The sequence below is a fragment of the Salvelinus namaycush genome, chromosome 10 (assembly GCF_016432855.1).
Source record: "Salvelinus namaycush isolate Seneca chromosome 10, SaNama_1.0, whole genome shotgun sequence".
NCBI lineage: Eukaryota > Metazoa > Chordata > Actinopteri > Salmoniformes > Salmonidae > Salvelinus > Salvelinus namaycush.
In genome coordinates, this window is record NC_052316.1 from 22,858,475 (window position 1) to 22,874,540 (window position 16,066).

General features: G+C 41.4%; 1 protein-coding gene and 1 non-coding gene across 5 annotated transcripts in view; both read right to left on the reverse strand.

Annotated features, from left to right (window-relative positions):
- Positions 1 to 2,448: 2,448 nt before the first annotated feature.
- Positions 2,449 to 2,523, reverse strand: LOC120055221. Its single transcript, XR_005477675.1, has one exon. It is a non-coding gene; the product is annotated as a small nucleolar RNA SNORD74 (small nucleolar RNA).
- A 1,403-nt stretch (positions 2,524 to 3,926) lies between these two features.
- The window catches only part of LOC120054861 (oxysterol-binding protein-related protein 9-like), a 48,014-nt gene continuing 35,874 nt past the window's right edge, over positions 3,927 to 16,066 (reverse strand). For 3 of the 4 annotated variants that reach the window (XM_039002543.1, XM_039002541.1, XM_039002544.1), the window contains 13 exons: positions 13,436 to 13,595; positions 11,470 to 11,582; positions 10,569 to 10,684; positions 10,388 to 10,473; positions 10,028 to 10,235; positions 9,800 to 9,884; positions 9,596 to 9,706; positions 7,577 to 7,640; positions 7,228 to 7,368; positions 5,855 to 5,933; positions 5,650 to 5,741; positions 5,315 to 5,450; positions 3,927 to 5,050 (listed from right to left, as the gene is read on the reverse strand). In XM_039002543.1, coding sequence (XP_038858471.1) covers positions 4,976 to 5,050; positions 5,315 to 5,450; positions 5,650 to 5,741; positions 5,855 to 5,933; positions 7,228 to 7,368; positions 7,577 to 7,640; positions 9,596 to 9,706; positions 9,800 to 9,884; positions 10,028 to 10,235; positions 10,388 to 10,473; positions 10,569 to 10,684; positions 11,470 to 11,582; positions 13,436 to 13,595 — 1,466 coding nt within the window. In that variant the 3' untranslated portion in view covers positions 3,927 to 4,975. The remainder of the gene's footprint in view (positions 5,051 to 5,314; positions 5,451 to 5,649; positions 5,742 to 5,854; positions 5,934 to 7,227; positions 7,369 to 7,576; positions 7,641 to 9,595; positions 9,707 to 9,799; positions 9,885 to 10,027; positions 10,236 to 10,387; positions 10,474 to 10,568; positions 10,685 to 11,469; positions 11,583 to 13,435; positions 13,596 to 16,066) is intronic. The other variant, XM_039002542.1, reaches the window with a different exon arrangement.

Consider the following 16,066-nt stretch of genomic DNA (forward strand, 5'->3'; position numbering starts at 1 on the left):
CGCCAAACCCACTGGCTACAGGTTATCTACAAGTCTCTGCTAAGTAAAGCCCCGCCTCATCTCAGCTCACTGGTCACCATAGCAGCACCCACCCGTAGCAAGCGCTCCAGCAGGTATATCTCACTGGTCACCCCCAAAGCCAATTCTTCCTTTGGTCACCTTTCCTTCCAGTTCTCTGCTGCCAATGACTGGAACGAACTGCAAAAATCTATTAGGCTGGAGACTCATATCTCCCTCACTAATTTTAAGCATCAGCTGTCAGAGCAGCTCACAGATCACTGCACATAGCCTATCTGTAAACAGCCCATCCATCTACCTCATCCCAATACTGTATTTATTTATTTTGCTCCTTTGCACCCCAGTATCTCTAATTGCACATTCATCTTCTGCACATCTACCATTCCAGTGTTTAATTGACATATTGTAATTACTTCGCCATCATGGCCTATTTATTGCCTTACCTCCCTTATCTTACCTCATTTGCACTCACTGTATATAGACTTTTCCTTTTCTTTTTTCTACTGTGTTATTGACTGTATGTTTTGTTTATTCCATGTGTAACTCTGTGTTGTTGTATATGTCGAATTGCTATGCTTTATCTTGGCCAGATCGCAGTTGCAAATGAGAACTTGTTCTCAACTAGCCTACCTGGTTAAATAAAGGTTAAATAAATAAAACATGTAAAAAGCCACACAATAAGTAATTTGTGAATTCACCATCCAGAGAGGAGTGAAATTAAACAGAGCAGTAATGACAATATGTCCAGGTTCCTCAGTCACGATCAAATCAACATAACTAAGTTCAGACATTTGTAAGAGTTACTGAAACCTGTTGTGGATGACACAAAAGGCATGTATACCAACCTGACAGGGAGAGCTCCTCAAATTTAAATCCATCATGGCTGTTTCCACTACTTCTGCAAATAAATTAAGCATTTTCTAAATGACCAAGAACGCGATGGACAAGGGCCGCAATGTAAGATCAGTGTAACAATAGCATCTCCTCAACAAAATCAGAAAACTGATTCAATGGCATCTGCTTTATTTAAAAATATATATATTTGTAGCTCACCGCATTCATCCTAGTCACACCAGATCCTTGTTCTGCATCTACTGGGACTGAAAATAAATTATACTCAAAATGCTCAATGTTCCAAGAACACAAAAAGCAAGCACCAATCATAAGAGTGTGTAACAATATTATGTCCTCAAAAAGATCAGAGACCTGATTCTATGTCATCCTTTCAGATAGCACTGCCTTTTACTGCCAGTTCATATGGGATCTTTGTAGCTCACCTCATTCAGCCACTAGGATCCTGTCATACCATGTGGTCATCAGGACACCTGCAGAGTCCTGTAAAGAACCTGTTAAGGTAGTACAGCAACAAAATGACTAGTCAGTTTGAAGGATACAGCACAGGTGCAAAATATACCTTGTCACGGAATCAGATGAACAATGCAGTCAGTGTCAAAAATATTAGCCTAGGCAAACCATTTCAACGTTGTCCAGTGTTTGTCATTTCCATTAGCTTCTGAAAGAAATACAAAGTTAGATGCTTCCCTATGCAGTGAGGGGTCAAAGACCTATTCAACCCAACACATCAGATAGGAAGGAGCGAAAGACAACGCTAAATATTCGTCATGGTTTAGCTGCTTAACTATGTGTAACGGATGTGAAATGGCTAGCGAGGGGTCGGTTTAAAGTTATACTGTTACATATGCAGTCATCATTGTATCAGATAGTCTCATGTTGGTTGAGTACACAAAGTAATTTACCATAACAGGTCCAGATCATTTCATTCCCACAATGTAAGCCATTTGCAGATAAGAAATATATTACATTTCAGCTGAGACCAGAAGAGCTGAACTAAATTAAACTGCACTGTCCATAAAAACATTTATTTTTGAGAGCTCACCAATGTTTATGAATCTAATAATTTACTGTACATGCGACAATTGCTAAGAGATTAAGTGTAAAATACAGATTAACGTCTGCAGCTGTAAAAGGGGAAAATTTAGTTTAACAGATATACGTCATACTCGTGTTATGCCTCAGAACATGCAATTGGTGGTTGAAGATTCGTCATCCTGACAGGCCGAGTAACAAATGGGGTCATCAGCGGGACAGGTCTCAATCTTGGGTTACACCAAACCATGCTAATACCATGGATGTTAAAACGCTGATAATCGTGCATACCTAATTTTGCATATTCCACTTGACGTACTTCTCCCCCAATACCTGCACACACAAAAAAAATATTCTGCAAACTGGTATTGACAAATGCAGACTAGTTTAAAGTAAAAAGCCTCTGTAGCGAAATGGTTTTCAGTGATTTAATTTAGCACTCTTACCGAAAGTGAGCCACGAGGATATTCCTGAAAACGAGCCTATGAGAGACAATGACAGACTATCGAAGTGCAATAACATTGATACAAGCAATAGCATTTACTCACAAGGTAAGAACGGTTGGCGTTTCTTCAATTTAATTCAGATGTCCCTACCAACACTTATTCATCATGTGAGCATGGGAGGCTTAGCTTTCCGGTCTACTTTCCTGCGTTATAGTTACCTCGACTTTCTAAATTAAACAGTGCCTATTAGAATAGTTGTGTGTGGTTGATAAAGGAGACATACTTGTCCACAATACGTGGTGAAGTTAGGCCTACTAACTAGCGAGCGACGAAAAACGACCTAACTAGATCCGTGCGCAAGATTGACACGTTTAACAGCCATAGCTATTCAAGTAACATGCATGTGCTTCACAGAATACAAAAAGTTTGCATATACAATACAAGCCACGATGATAACCTTTCTTTAAGACCCAAGAGGCGAAGGAGACTAATGGTACAGTGGAGGTTGGATTTATATGGCATGCATTCGCATTGATTTATGGGAAGTCAGCATCGTCTTCTATGTTTGTTTATCTGCGTTGGCTCGGACAATCTCAGGGTACGACCCATTAACCAATGAGAATGTGATAAACTAAAGGCGCTACATGGTCAATCTGTTCTCTGCATTGGCCGTGCAGCATTTGGAGCAAATTTATGCTTGATCCGAAAACGTGGTCGGAGGCGCCATATATTGTGTGACGCAAATGCGGGGCCTCTGGGGGCATGCAGAGGCCAAATTGAGCTCCATACCGCATTGACATGATTGGTTGACGATACGTGGGGGAGGGAGGTCCAGTATAAACACAAACTCACTTTCTTCCCAACAGCTCTGCGCTGCTCCGTGAAGCGCAAGAAGTATGAATGCCCTGACAACTGCAGAGGCCGTACCACTCATTGTAAATGATGCATGGCCAATGAATACGTCAGATTGACCATGGAGCGCCTTTATGCCACAATCTTTTTTAATGAAGGGTGTCAAACACTAAACAGAGGTAAACTCAGGGGCATTTAATATTTAGCATCAATGAACATGAAAATGCGATACAATCGAGTGTTATGATTTGAAGGAAATAAAAAATACATTGTTTTGATTGCTCCTTTGAAGCGAAACAGTGCTGTGGAAATGTATGGCAAGGCCTCAATTCAATATTAATTTACAAAGACATAACATGAAAAAATAATGGCTTTTTTGTGTGTAAACTCTGTAAATTCTATTATTTTAGAAGACACAGTATTTACCTACTTCAGAGAGAATAGGATGAAAATCCACCTGAATGAGTTTTTCACCGCAGGCAATCATTGCATGCGTGTATTCAGCAGGAATGTGCTCTATATCGCTACACATGGTTTCGGTCACTGGATCACAACTCCTTTCCGCTGCCCAAAAAGTAAATTAATGTACTGTATAACCTAGCCTTGCTTCTTGATTAAAACGTCTTCTGAGGGGTAAATTAACATATCTGACTTTAGCTGACAATATTGCACATAATGGGTTCGCTAAAGAATATCCACAAACATACATAATGATTCATATGCTCAAGTGAAAGAAATCTATATTTTATTTTAGGTACTTATCCAAACATCTGCTTATTGAGGTTAAAATTATGTTGCACTGAATTGGGAATTAACCATTATTTTGAAAGCAGACATGAGACTATTATATGCTTTCCTATTGAACAACAATTGGAAAGCACATTTTGCACCCTCAACCAAATTTGGACAAATCGCAGCACTCTATAAAACCTACTCTCATTAAAGCTCCTTAACATGTTACCCAATCATCTGAAAAACAAAAAACAAAACATACATTTGTTCATAAATGCCAAAAGGGAAAATAATCAACATGGAGACAAGTCCTCTTCCTCGACTCCACCTTCTGTCTATCTTGCAAATGTATACTTCTTGGGTTCTTCTGGTCCTCTTGAGCAGATAAACACACACTAGATGGTAAGTTAGTACATTGGGAAAGGCAATGTCGACGAACATGAGAGGGGACAAATGTAGCAGGGGAAATGGAATGATTCCTGATGTGTTGCCACAGAGTTCATTTCCTCAAATATTTACTATTGCCATAAGGAAAGAGAAAGGAAATAAAAAAGAATATATATTCATCATATGTATCTATATATAAACAGCTGTAGCTAGTTGTAGGCAAGCCAAGTTCTCCCCCTTGTGATTCCACCATAAGGCCGTCAAACTCCCGGAGGTACAGCTTTCATTCCTCAGTCACCAGTTTCCCTGAGATATAGAACGCTGTTTTTCAAGGATTGTTCAATCAAAACACCCTCCCCCTCGGGGATCCTCCTGACAGATTGTGAGAGCTTGTTTGTGTAGCCGAAGGGCATTGGTACTGGTTTTGTTATTATGCTTCTTTTAGTCGTTTAGGGGATGGAGAGGTGGTGGTGTTGGCGAAAACAAGGGGTGTTCTTTTTTACATCGTAGATGTTTCTTCTTAATTTCATTCCATTTTAACTTTGAAAATGCAAAGCTGTGTACATGTTCAATCATCAGTCATTCCAAGGCTTGGATAAGAAGTGGTTTGAAAAAGAGTTCTTATTAAGACTCCGAGATCTGTATCTGTGGCCTCAGTGCCTCTGTGATCCAGTTCTTTTCAGTAGAGGCTCATCGTAGACCCAGCACTCTCCATCCTCATGGAACAACTGCAGGGAGTAAACATGGAGACTTAATCATTGGGGACTAAAATACCTCTTTCAAAAATCGAAAAGGTACAGGTTAACATTTACATCTGCAATTCACAAATATTTTGACAAGCAAGCGAGGCACCCTATGAGTCATATACTTTCCATCGACATATTAAACAATGTACAATCATGACCGTGAACTATAAACCTTGATATGGACTGGTGGCCGTTAATATTGCTGTCAGGGCTCTGGAGATGTGTGATAAGAATAGGCACACTCACCCTAGTTTCCCACTGCATTTCGTTTTCCTTCCTCTCCCTGGCCTCCCCCCTCTGCTTCTCCTCCAGCCTGTGCTTTGCTTCCGTTGCTGCATCGATGTCTCTCGACTTCAGGCTGACCGTCACATCCTTCCACAGGCTGGTCAAACACAAAACAGTGACTTGAGGTTTCAGACCAAACAAAATAAATATATTGTTGATAGCCCCATTAAACTAGATGCCTTGGCAGGAGCTACTACCCCCACATCCACAGAAAGGGGTCTGGACAGAACAAATAAAAAACAGCTACTTATTACTGTAGTTCTGTGGCCATGATAATACGAAGAGAGGCTTCTCACCTGCGGGACTCATACTCCAGCTGGTCCTCCAACTTCCTCACCTTCTTCTTGATACAGCCCATTTTCTTTGTGTCAATGAACAAGGAGTTTTCCTGGATTCAAGAGATAGACACTTTCAACCCTATTTTACGAATAAAATATTTAGATTTTAATATACGAGGTCAACCTTCAGTGTTTTGAGGTCACATTTCTAAACTCAACTCACCCCAGATGCCCACTTAGCGTGCATAACTCCATTCCACTCTCCTTCAATGGAGCAGAATGACTTCTTGTCATTGGGAGGACTGCAAACAAACACATTTGTAATATATAATACAACATTTTGAGAACCAGTTTTGCATTGTGGGTGCTACTTTCAAAACTACTGGCTGAAATTATACAAAACCTTTAGAACACATCTAACATCACAACAAAAATGTATTTCTATATACTGCTGTGAGCACAGTAAATAAAGCAAGAACAGGCTAACATGCTGACTAGACCGGGCGCGCGTCCGCATGTTGATTTTGTCCCTCCACACCAGACGCGATCAAGACACACAGGTTGAAATATCAAACCGAGGGCCTCCCGGGTGGCGCAGTGGTCTAGGGCACTGCATCGCAGTGCTAGTTGCGCCACCAGAGTCTCTGGGTTCGCGCCCAGGCTCTGTCGCAGCCGGCCGCGACCGGGAGGTCCGTGGGGCGACGCACAATTGGGCTAGCGTCGTCCGGGTTAGGGAGGGTTTGGCCGGTAGGGATATCCTTGTCTCATCGCGCTCCAGCGACTCCTGTGGCGGGCCGGGCGCAGTGCGCGCTAACCAAGGGGGCCAGGTGCACGGTGTTTCCTCCGACACATTGGTGCGGCTGGCTTCCAGGTTGGAGGCGCGCTGTGTTAAGAAGCAGTGCGGCTTGGTTGGGTTGTCCTTCGGAAGACGCGTGGCTTTCGACCTTCGTCTCTCCCGAGCCCGTACGGGAGTTGTAGCGATGAGACAAGATAGTAATTACTAGCGATTGGATACCACGAAAATTGGGGAGAAAAGGGGATAAATTTAAAAAATATATATATATATCAAAACGAACTCAGAACCAACTATATTAATTTGGGGACAGGTTGAAAAGCATTAAACATTTATGGCAATTTAGCTAGTTCTGGGATAAACATTAGGTTGTTATTTTACCTGAAATGCACAAGGTCTTCTAATCTGACAATTAATCCACAGATAAAATGGTAACCCGAGTTAGTTTTTAGTAATCTCTCCTCCTTCAGTCTTCTTCTTTGGACTTTATATGGCAGTTGGCAACCAACTTTAAGGTGCATTATCACCACCAATTTAGCTGGAGTGTGGACCTCAGTTCATGTTCATACCCACACCCACGTGGGTATATGCTCCTAAAAACCAATGAGGAGATGGGAGAGGCGGGACTTTCAGTGAGTCAAGCATCACAAATAGAACCTGGTTCTATTTTAGTGCCTGGCTACACAGACGCTCGTTGACGCAATGATTCAATAACATGTATGTGTACATTTATTTTGTAACACGAGCGGTGGGGTCAGCATGTAACACTACATGCATGATTAAAAGTAGGAAAATCCCCTTACAAGATCTCAGCGGTGATCCTGTGCTTCTTGCCACCGTAGAAGGGCTTAGTGTGAAACACAATGCTGGCACTGTAGCCCGTTTTGGAGCAGTTGATGTTACACTCTCCACCCAACTCCACCCATGGGACAGTCAGGATCGACCTGAAGAGAGCACCCATTACATGTCAGGGAATACTGATAACATATTATACCCATTTATACACACTCACTTTACATACAGTAAATCGTGTGCGCTGTACTGGAGTTAACTTATTTTGAATTGAACTGGGGCTTTTATTTCCAGAACAACAAACGTGAGACAGTGTGAGTGAGTGTGTTTGTGTTATTCACGTTTAAAGCATGAGCCTACCTGCCATAGCCATTGGGGAAGGTGAGTATGTAGTGCTCGTCATGTTCCAGACAGGACACACAGCCTACAAGAGAGATAGGGAAGCACACATATCAGAACACACAGAAGACCATAAGGTTTTTGTAAGTGTGTGAGGACTAGAGGTCGACCGATTAATCGGAATGGCTGATTAATTAGGGCCGATTTCAAGTTTTCATAACAACCGGAAATCGTATATATATATATATTTTTACACCTTTATTTAACTAGGCAAGTCAGTTAAGAACACATTCTTATTTTCAATGACGGCCTAGGAACGGTGGGTTAACTGCCTTTTTCAGGGGCAGAAAGACAGATTTTTACCTTGTCAGCTCAGGGATTCGTTTTTGCAACCTTCCGGTTACTAGTCCAACGCTCTAACCACCTGCCTTACATTGCACTCCACGAGGAGCCTGCGGGGCAGGCTGACTACCTGTTACGCGAGGGCAGCAAGAAGCCAAGGTAAGTTGCTAGCTAGCATTAAACTTATAAAAAACAATCAATCTTCACATAATCACTAATTAACTACACATGGCTGATGATATTACTAGTTTATCTAGCGTGTTCTGCGTTGCATATAATCAATGAGGTCCCAGTTAATTTCTCATCGAATCACAGCCTACTTCGCCAAACGGGTGATGATTTAGCACTGTCGTTGCACCTAACCATAAACATCAATGCCTTTCTTTAAAATCAATACACAAGTATATATTTCTAAACCTGCATATTTAATTAATATTGCCTGCTAACATGAATTTCTTATAATTAGGGAAATTGTGTCACTTCTCTTGCGTTCCATGCAAGCAGTCAGGGTATATGCAGCAGTTTGGGCCGCTTGGCTCGTTGCGAACTGTGTGAAGTCCATTTATTCCTAACAAAGACCGTAATTCATTTGCCAGAATTGTACATAATTAGGACATAACATTGAAGGTTGTACAATGTAACAGCAATATTTATACTTAGGGATGCCACCCGTTAGATAAAATACAGAACGGTTCCGAATTTCACTGAAAGAATAAACGTTTTGTTTTCGAAATTATAGTTTCCGGATTCGACCATATTAATGACCAACGGCTCGTATTTCTGTGTGTTATTATGTTATAATTAAGTCTATGATTTGATATTTGATAGAGCAGTCTGACTGAGCGATGGTAGGCAGCAGCAGGCTCGTAAGCATTCATTCAAACAGCACTTTCGTGCGTTTGCCAGCAGCTCTTCACAATGCTTCAAGCATTGAGCTGTTTATGACTTCAAGCCTATCAACTCCCGAGATTAGGCTGGTGTAACCGATGTGAAATGGCTAGCTAGTTAGCGGGCTGGGCGCTAATAGCGTTTCAAACGTCACTCGCTCTGAGACTTGGAGTAGTTGTTCCCCTTGCTCTGCATGGGTAACGCTGCTTCGAGGGTGGCTGTTGTCGATGTGTTCCTGGTTCGAGCCCAGTTAGCGGCGAGGAGAGGGACGGAAGCTATACTGTTACACTGGCAATACTAAAGTGCCTATAAGAACATCCAATAGTCAAAGGTTAATGAAATACAAATGGTAGAGAGAGAAATAGTCCTATAATTCCTATAATAACTACAACCTAAAACTTCTTACCTGGGAATATTGAAGACTCATGTTAAAAGGAACCACCAGCTTTCATATGTTCTCATGTTCTGAGCAAGGAACTTAAACGTTAGCTTTTTTACATGGAACATATTGCACTTTTACTTTCTTCTCCAACATTTTGTTTTTGCATTATTTAAACCAAATTGAACATGTTTCATTATTTATTTGAGGCTAAATTGATTTTATTGATGTATTATATAAGTTAAAATAAGTGTTCATTCAGTATTGTTGTAATTGTCATTATTACAAATTTAAAAAATTGTCCGGTTAATCGGTATCGGCTTTTTTTGGTCCTCCAATAATCGGTATCGGCGTTCAAAAATCATAATCGGTCGACCTCTAGTGAGGACACACATTTATGGACTACATAAGTGCTTGAAGAGATTTCTTACCTTGGCCAATATTGTGGACTCCAATCGACATTCCTAAGAACTTTGACTTGGTCCAAATGTGGGCGTTGAACTGAATCTTTTTGCTCAGACACTCTGCGTAGAATGCAGAAACTACAAGGAAGAGGAAAGGCAACAGTACAGTTAACTCTATGGCTCTGGTTCTCTGTCAGCTGTCTGTAATGTTGACTGGGTGGGGAGACTCACTGGGGGGGTGATGAGAGACCTGCTCTGCTACAAAAGACACACTGTTGGCTGAAGACCATGGCACTGGACCCTCTGACGATGGCTCCTGAGGGGTTGGTGGTTAGCATTGATTTATTAGTAAATAATTGATGAAAAAAAAAAAAAAATTGCCTCAATATTACAAAACTTAACATTGATTATACTTTTACTTAAAAATCAAATCATATGAATATAAATTGTCAGTCTTACTGTGGTACAATGGGCTCTGTCAATGCTCACCACTGCAGTGGGCTCCTCACTCTCTGAAGTCAGGTCCCAGTGGCAGAAGAAAACCTCTCCCAGGATGGGGTTGTAAGGCTTCTTGGCCACTGAGCTTTTCCTCCCTGCGTGGAAGGCTGACATGTACCATTTTACCATCTGCACCATGCGCTCTTTGGGTTCCAGTTGATCCGCGATACTGGGGATGAGAACATCAGCCGTCACACCACTGGATCAAAGGTTATGACTCCAACTAAGCAAAGATCTGTTCATAATGCCATGGATGGGATTCTGAAACAAAATCTTTTCCTTATTTTTGGAAACTGTTGGAGAGAATTTGAAGTGACGTACCTGACAAACAAATCCGGATGTGCAAAGAAGTCAGCATACATCTCCAGCAAAGACCTCCTCTCCAAGATAAATGTGGGGAGGACCACCTGAGGAGAGAGAAGTGAGGGAAAGAGAAAGAAACAGTTAGCAAGAGAGAAAGAGACAGTGACAGGACAGACAGACAGAAACACAGAGCTCTTACCTTGGTGAGGTCCATGCCTAGTCGCACCTGGGACAGCAGGTGCATGATGACACTCTTGTGCTCCTCCACAGACTCCCCGTGATCCTCCGCCTCATCATCATGGCTGTCAAATTGATCTGACCAGAGCAGACAGCAGACAGTTAAAAACACCTACACCACTGATACAGGACAGCCTGACATCCTCTTTTCGGTTACTAAAGAAAACATCAGCCACAAAGGGAACAGAATGTGTGATGTTACATAAAAATACATTGAGCTCCAAAAGTATTGGGACAGTGACAATTGTGTTGTTGTTTTGGCTCTGTACTCCAGCACTTTGGATTTGAAATTATACAATGACTATGATGTTAAAGCGCAGATATTTTCATCCATATTGGGTGAACCGTTTTGAAATTACAGCACTTTTTGAACATAGCCCCTCCATTTTAGGGGACCAAAAGTATTTGAACAAATGTGTATTGAAGTAGTCACAAGTTAGTATTTGGTCCCATATTCTTAGCACGCAATGATTACATCAAGCTTGTGACTCTACAAATCTGTTGGATGCATTTGCTGTTAGTTTTGGTTGTGTTTCAGATTATTTTGTGCCCAATAGAAATGAATGGTAAATAATGTATGGTGTCATTTGAGTGAATTTTATTGTAAATAAGAATAGAATGTTTCTAAACACTTGTACATTAATGTGGATGCTACCATGATTACAGATAGTCCTGAATGAATTGTGAATAATGATGAGTGCGAAAGTTAGACGCACAAACATCATACCCCCAAGATATGCTAACCTCTCACCATTACAATAACATGTGTCACTGTCCCAATACTTTTGGGTTTCACTGTAGGTTATTGTTGGGGGTAGACAGGTGTGAGGATAAGTAGGGCAATGTGTGCGTGTGTGTGTCACCTGCGTCAGTGGTGCCGTTAGACATGGAGGAGTCGAGGGACTCGTTAGTGTTTGGTCGTTTCAGCACTGTTCCATCATCGCTGTGAGGCAAAGCAGCAGAAGGCCTAGAGGGACTGACAGAGAGAAGGATGGAGGGAGAGATGAAGGTGGAGGGATGCAGAGAAAGAAATAACTGATTACCTAATAGGAAATATATTCCGTAAAGGCACAGGATTAAAACACACCTCCAGCAAAACACAATCAGCTTATGACAAGTTGCATTTTCCCATACCTAGGGTTGTTGCGGAGACCGTATTACCGCCACACCGGCAGTCATGAGTCACGAACGCAGTAAAATTCCACGTGACTGTTAAATTACGGTAATCTCCTCTTATGCACTCTGGACATGCTTTGATAGTACCCAACTTGCTAACGACCATCAGGTCCTACTGGCCTGGTACTCAGGGCTCTATTGTTCCTCTAACCACTCTGACATCAATGCAAATGCAAACGAAAATCACATCAAACACTTATCATCAAAACAGTATGTGCTTTTAAAATTTGAAGAGGTTCAACAACAAGTTGAAACTGAGTGGAAAACATTGTCGTTGTGGATGTTGTTTCAAAGTCTAACAACAAAATAGACAGTGCTTTCTTAGGTGATAATTAATTCAAACACTATATATGTGATCAAGGCCGAAAAAATGAAAATAATACATTTTCCATGATGCAATAAATAGCCTACCGCATATTACGCACTGCAACATTGAAAAAATAAAGATTGAATATGTCTTTGGTACATAATTGGTCTATCCTACACTCCAAAATTAAACACATTTTAGTAATTGCCTTTGAGTGTGGACTGCATTATTATGCATACTGGATGGACTGGTTACCTTATGCTACACTCCAAACTTTCTACTACCAATGTTCCCTAACAGATTTCACTTGGTTTCCCAAATTAAGCACTGGCTAGCTGCAGGAACATGGTTGGAGAGCCCATGGCATACAGAGTTTGGGTGGAATATCAACTGTCGTGCAGCAAGAGGCTGCATGCTCCTCAAACAGTGGTTGATGTGTACAGTGAAATAACTGGAGTAGCCTACCCTGTATGATTGAAAAACTAACCGCCTATTCGAGTGCATACGGATGCCTTTTTGCCTGTGCCCGTTCCTGCCCATTGGATAATGGGCCATTCTAAATCTAAACAAAGTTTTACATATTAGTAAAGACACGAGAATAGTCTGTGGTGTGAAAATATGATCACTTGATGAGAGAACAGTGTGTGCAGCCTGAGGGAAGGAACAGAGCTCAAACTTCTACGCTTTACATAGCCATTTTATTCAGCTAAGTGCAATTATATTATTTTTTACTATAAAATCATATAATATAAAATAATGTCACGAGACTTAAGCATATCTTGTCAGCTAAATGAACAAGCCTACAGCCTATGGCATGGCGCACAGACAGATAACATAGTCGACCAACTCATATTCTGTTCTTCTGAAATACATTTTCTTCATTTCATAAGATTTTTAGACCTGCCTGAAATAAATAATGGATTTATTGTGATGGTATATATTCAATTGATTTATTATCATTTTTATATGTGGATGTTCCAAAGGCGCGCATCAGCGTCTTGAATGCATGGAGGCCTGGAGCTGCTAAACGTGTATATGTTAAAGGCCATTTAACGTGAGACCGGCAGTCTTTTGCATGACAATACCCGGCTGACAAAACTGAATGACCACCACAGCCCTACCCATCAAGTATTTAACATGGGGTTGAATCAGACCAGTTTCAGGAAATTGCCATTTGTACACAAGCACAATTCACAAATGTACAACGACAACAAAGGATCAATAAAATCATGAAATAGAGTGCCAGGATGTGGTCAGGTAGACCATTTCCATCACCGTCCTTAGTCCCTGTAATCCCCAGTACTCCAGTAAACTGCTGTGGATGGATAAAGAGAGTAAATACTCACTCTATGAAGTGTTTGGGAGACGTGCTGTTCTGGGAGAACTCATCAGCGTCATAGAACTCATCTTCACTGCTGGAGTAAGAGAAGTCAGGGACCGAGTGGGAGGTGATGGTCATGTGACTGGGGGAGGCAACGCTGCTGCTGGGCGCCGAGGGGCCACTCCCTGAAACAGACAGACAGAGAGAGAGAGAAAACGGGGTGGGGGTGAGCAGGAGGTCCCAGCTGAAACGGGCCTAAACCATGTATAGCAAAAATTGCTATTTTTGTTTACTGCTTTGAACTAAAATCATACACAGAGGCTCTATGCAGCTTTTTTCCTCTCAGTGATCATATGGACACCATTTTTCTGTTCTTACTGTTCCCATATTGTTAGAGAACCATGAGAAGTTTATTCCTTGCATAATCTCCCCTGCAGTGCAATGTGTGCTACCCAGGTTTCTTCCTTAGTGCACAGCTCAGCATTTATTCAGCAGCATCAGCAGGGTTGAAAACAGGCAGGACCCACCAAGCCAGAGGAATAATGACATTTGGAGAAAGTACCTAAGGTGCTCTCCTTGCTTCACGTACACCCCAGACATTCTAGCAGTCAAACAAAACTTCCTGTTGCTAACAGCGGTTTCTAGCAAGGGACACTTACCTAATGAAAACCCATTTTGAAAAATACAATTGAGTTAATTAAAAAAAGTCAATACTGTTTTATTTGTGTGGTGATTATGACGTAACATCCCCACTGAGTGGATACTCAAGCCCTAAATGCAAGTTCTAGGTGACAGAGTGAAATGTTTGTCCGAGTACAGCTGCTAGCTATAGTGCCTTCAGAAAATACTCACACCCCTTGACTTTTTAAACAATTTGTTCTGTTACAGCCTGAATTTAAAATGGATTAAATTGAGATTTTTTGGTCACTTGTCTACACACAATACCCCATAATGTCAAAGTGAAAAGATGTTTTTCAAAATGTGTACAAATTAATTAAAAATGAAAAGCTGAAATGTCTTGTGTCAATAAGTATTCAACCCCTTTGTTATGGCAAGTCTAAATAAGTACAGAAATAAACATTTGCTTAACAAGTCACATAATAAGCTCCAAGGACTCACTCTGTGTGCAATAATAGTGTTTAACATGATTTTCTAAATGACTACCTCATCTCTTTACCCCACACATACAATTATCTGTAAGGTCCCTCAGTCAAACAGAATTTCAAACACAGATTCAACCAAAGACCAGGAAGATGGGTAAAAAATAAAATAAAAAAGGCAGACATTGAATATCCCTTTGAGAGGAAGGAAACCGCTCAGGGATTTGACCACGAGGCCAATTGTGACTTTAAAACAGTTTAATGGCTGTGATAGGAGAAAACTGAGGATGGATCAACAGCACTGTAATTACTCCATAATACTAACCTAATTGACATAGTAAAAAGAAGGAAGCTTGTACAGAATAAAAAAGATTCCAAAACATGCATCCTGTTTGCAACAAGGCACTAAAGTAATACTGTAAAAAATGTGACCAAGCAATTCCCTTTTGTCCTGAATACAAAGTGTTGTATTGGTTTTCCCCAAACATATTACTGAGTACCACTCTCCATATTTTCAAGCATAGTAGTGGCTGCATCATGTTATGGGTATGCTTGTAATCTAATCATTAAGGACTGGGGAGATTTTCAGGATTTAAAAAAATCTATAAATGGAACGGCGCTGAGCAGAGGCAAAATCCTAAAGGAAAACCTGGTTCAGTCTGCTTTCCATCAGACACTGGGATATGAATTCACCTTTCAGCAAGACAATAGCCTAAAACACAAAGCCAAATCTACACTTACCAAGAAGACTGAATGTTCAGTTTTGACTTATCTGCTTGAAAATCTATGGCAAGACTTGAAAATGGCTGTCTAACAATGACCAACAACCAACTTGACAGAGCGTTAATAATTCTGAAAAAAAAAAAAAAAAATAGGCAAATATTGTACAATCCAGGTGTGCAAAGCTCTTAGAGACTTAGCCAGAAAGACTCACAGCTGTAATCGATGCCAAAGGTGATTCTAACATGTATTGACTCAGGGCTGTGAATACTTACGTACATGAGATATTTCTGTATTTTATTTTCAGTAAATGAAAAAAATTAAAAACGTGTTTTCACTTTGTCATTATGGGGTATTGTGTGTAGATGGATGTGGGGGAAAAAAGTAATACATTTTGAATTCGGCCTCCCGGGTGGCACAGTGGTCTAAGGCACTGCATCGCAGTGCTAGCTGTTGCCACCAGAGATTCTGGGTTCGAGCCCAGGCTCTGTCGCAGCCGGCCGCGACCGGGAGGCCCATGGGGCGGCGCACAATTGGCCCAGCGTCGTCCGGGTTAGGGAGGGTTTGGCCGGCAGGGATATCCTTGTCTCATCGAGCACTAGCGACTCATGTGTCGGGCCGGGCGCAGTGCACGCTGACCAGGTCGCCTGGTGGACGGTGTTTCCTCCGACACATTGGTGCGGCTGGCTTCCTGGTTGGATGTGCATTGTGTGAAGAAGCAGTGCGGCTTGGTTGGGTTGTGTTTCGGAGGACGCATGGCTCTCAACCTTCGCCTCTCCCTGTTGCAGCGATGAGACAAGACTGTAACTACTACCAATTGGATAGCACGAAATTGG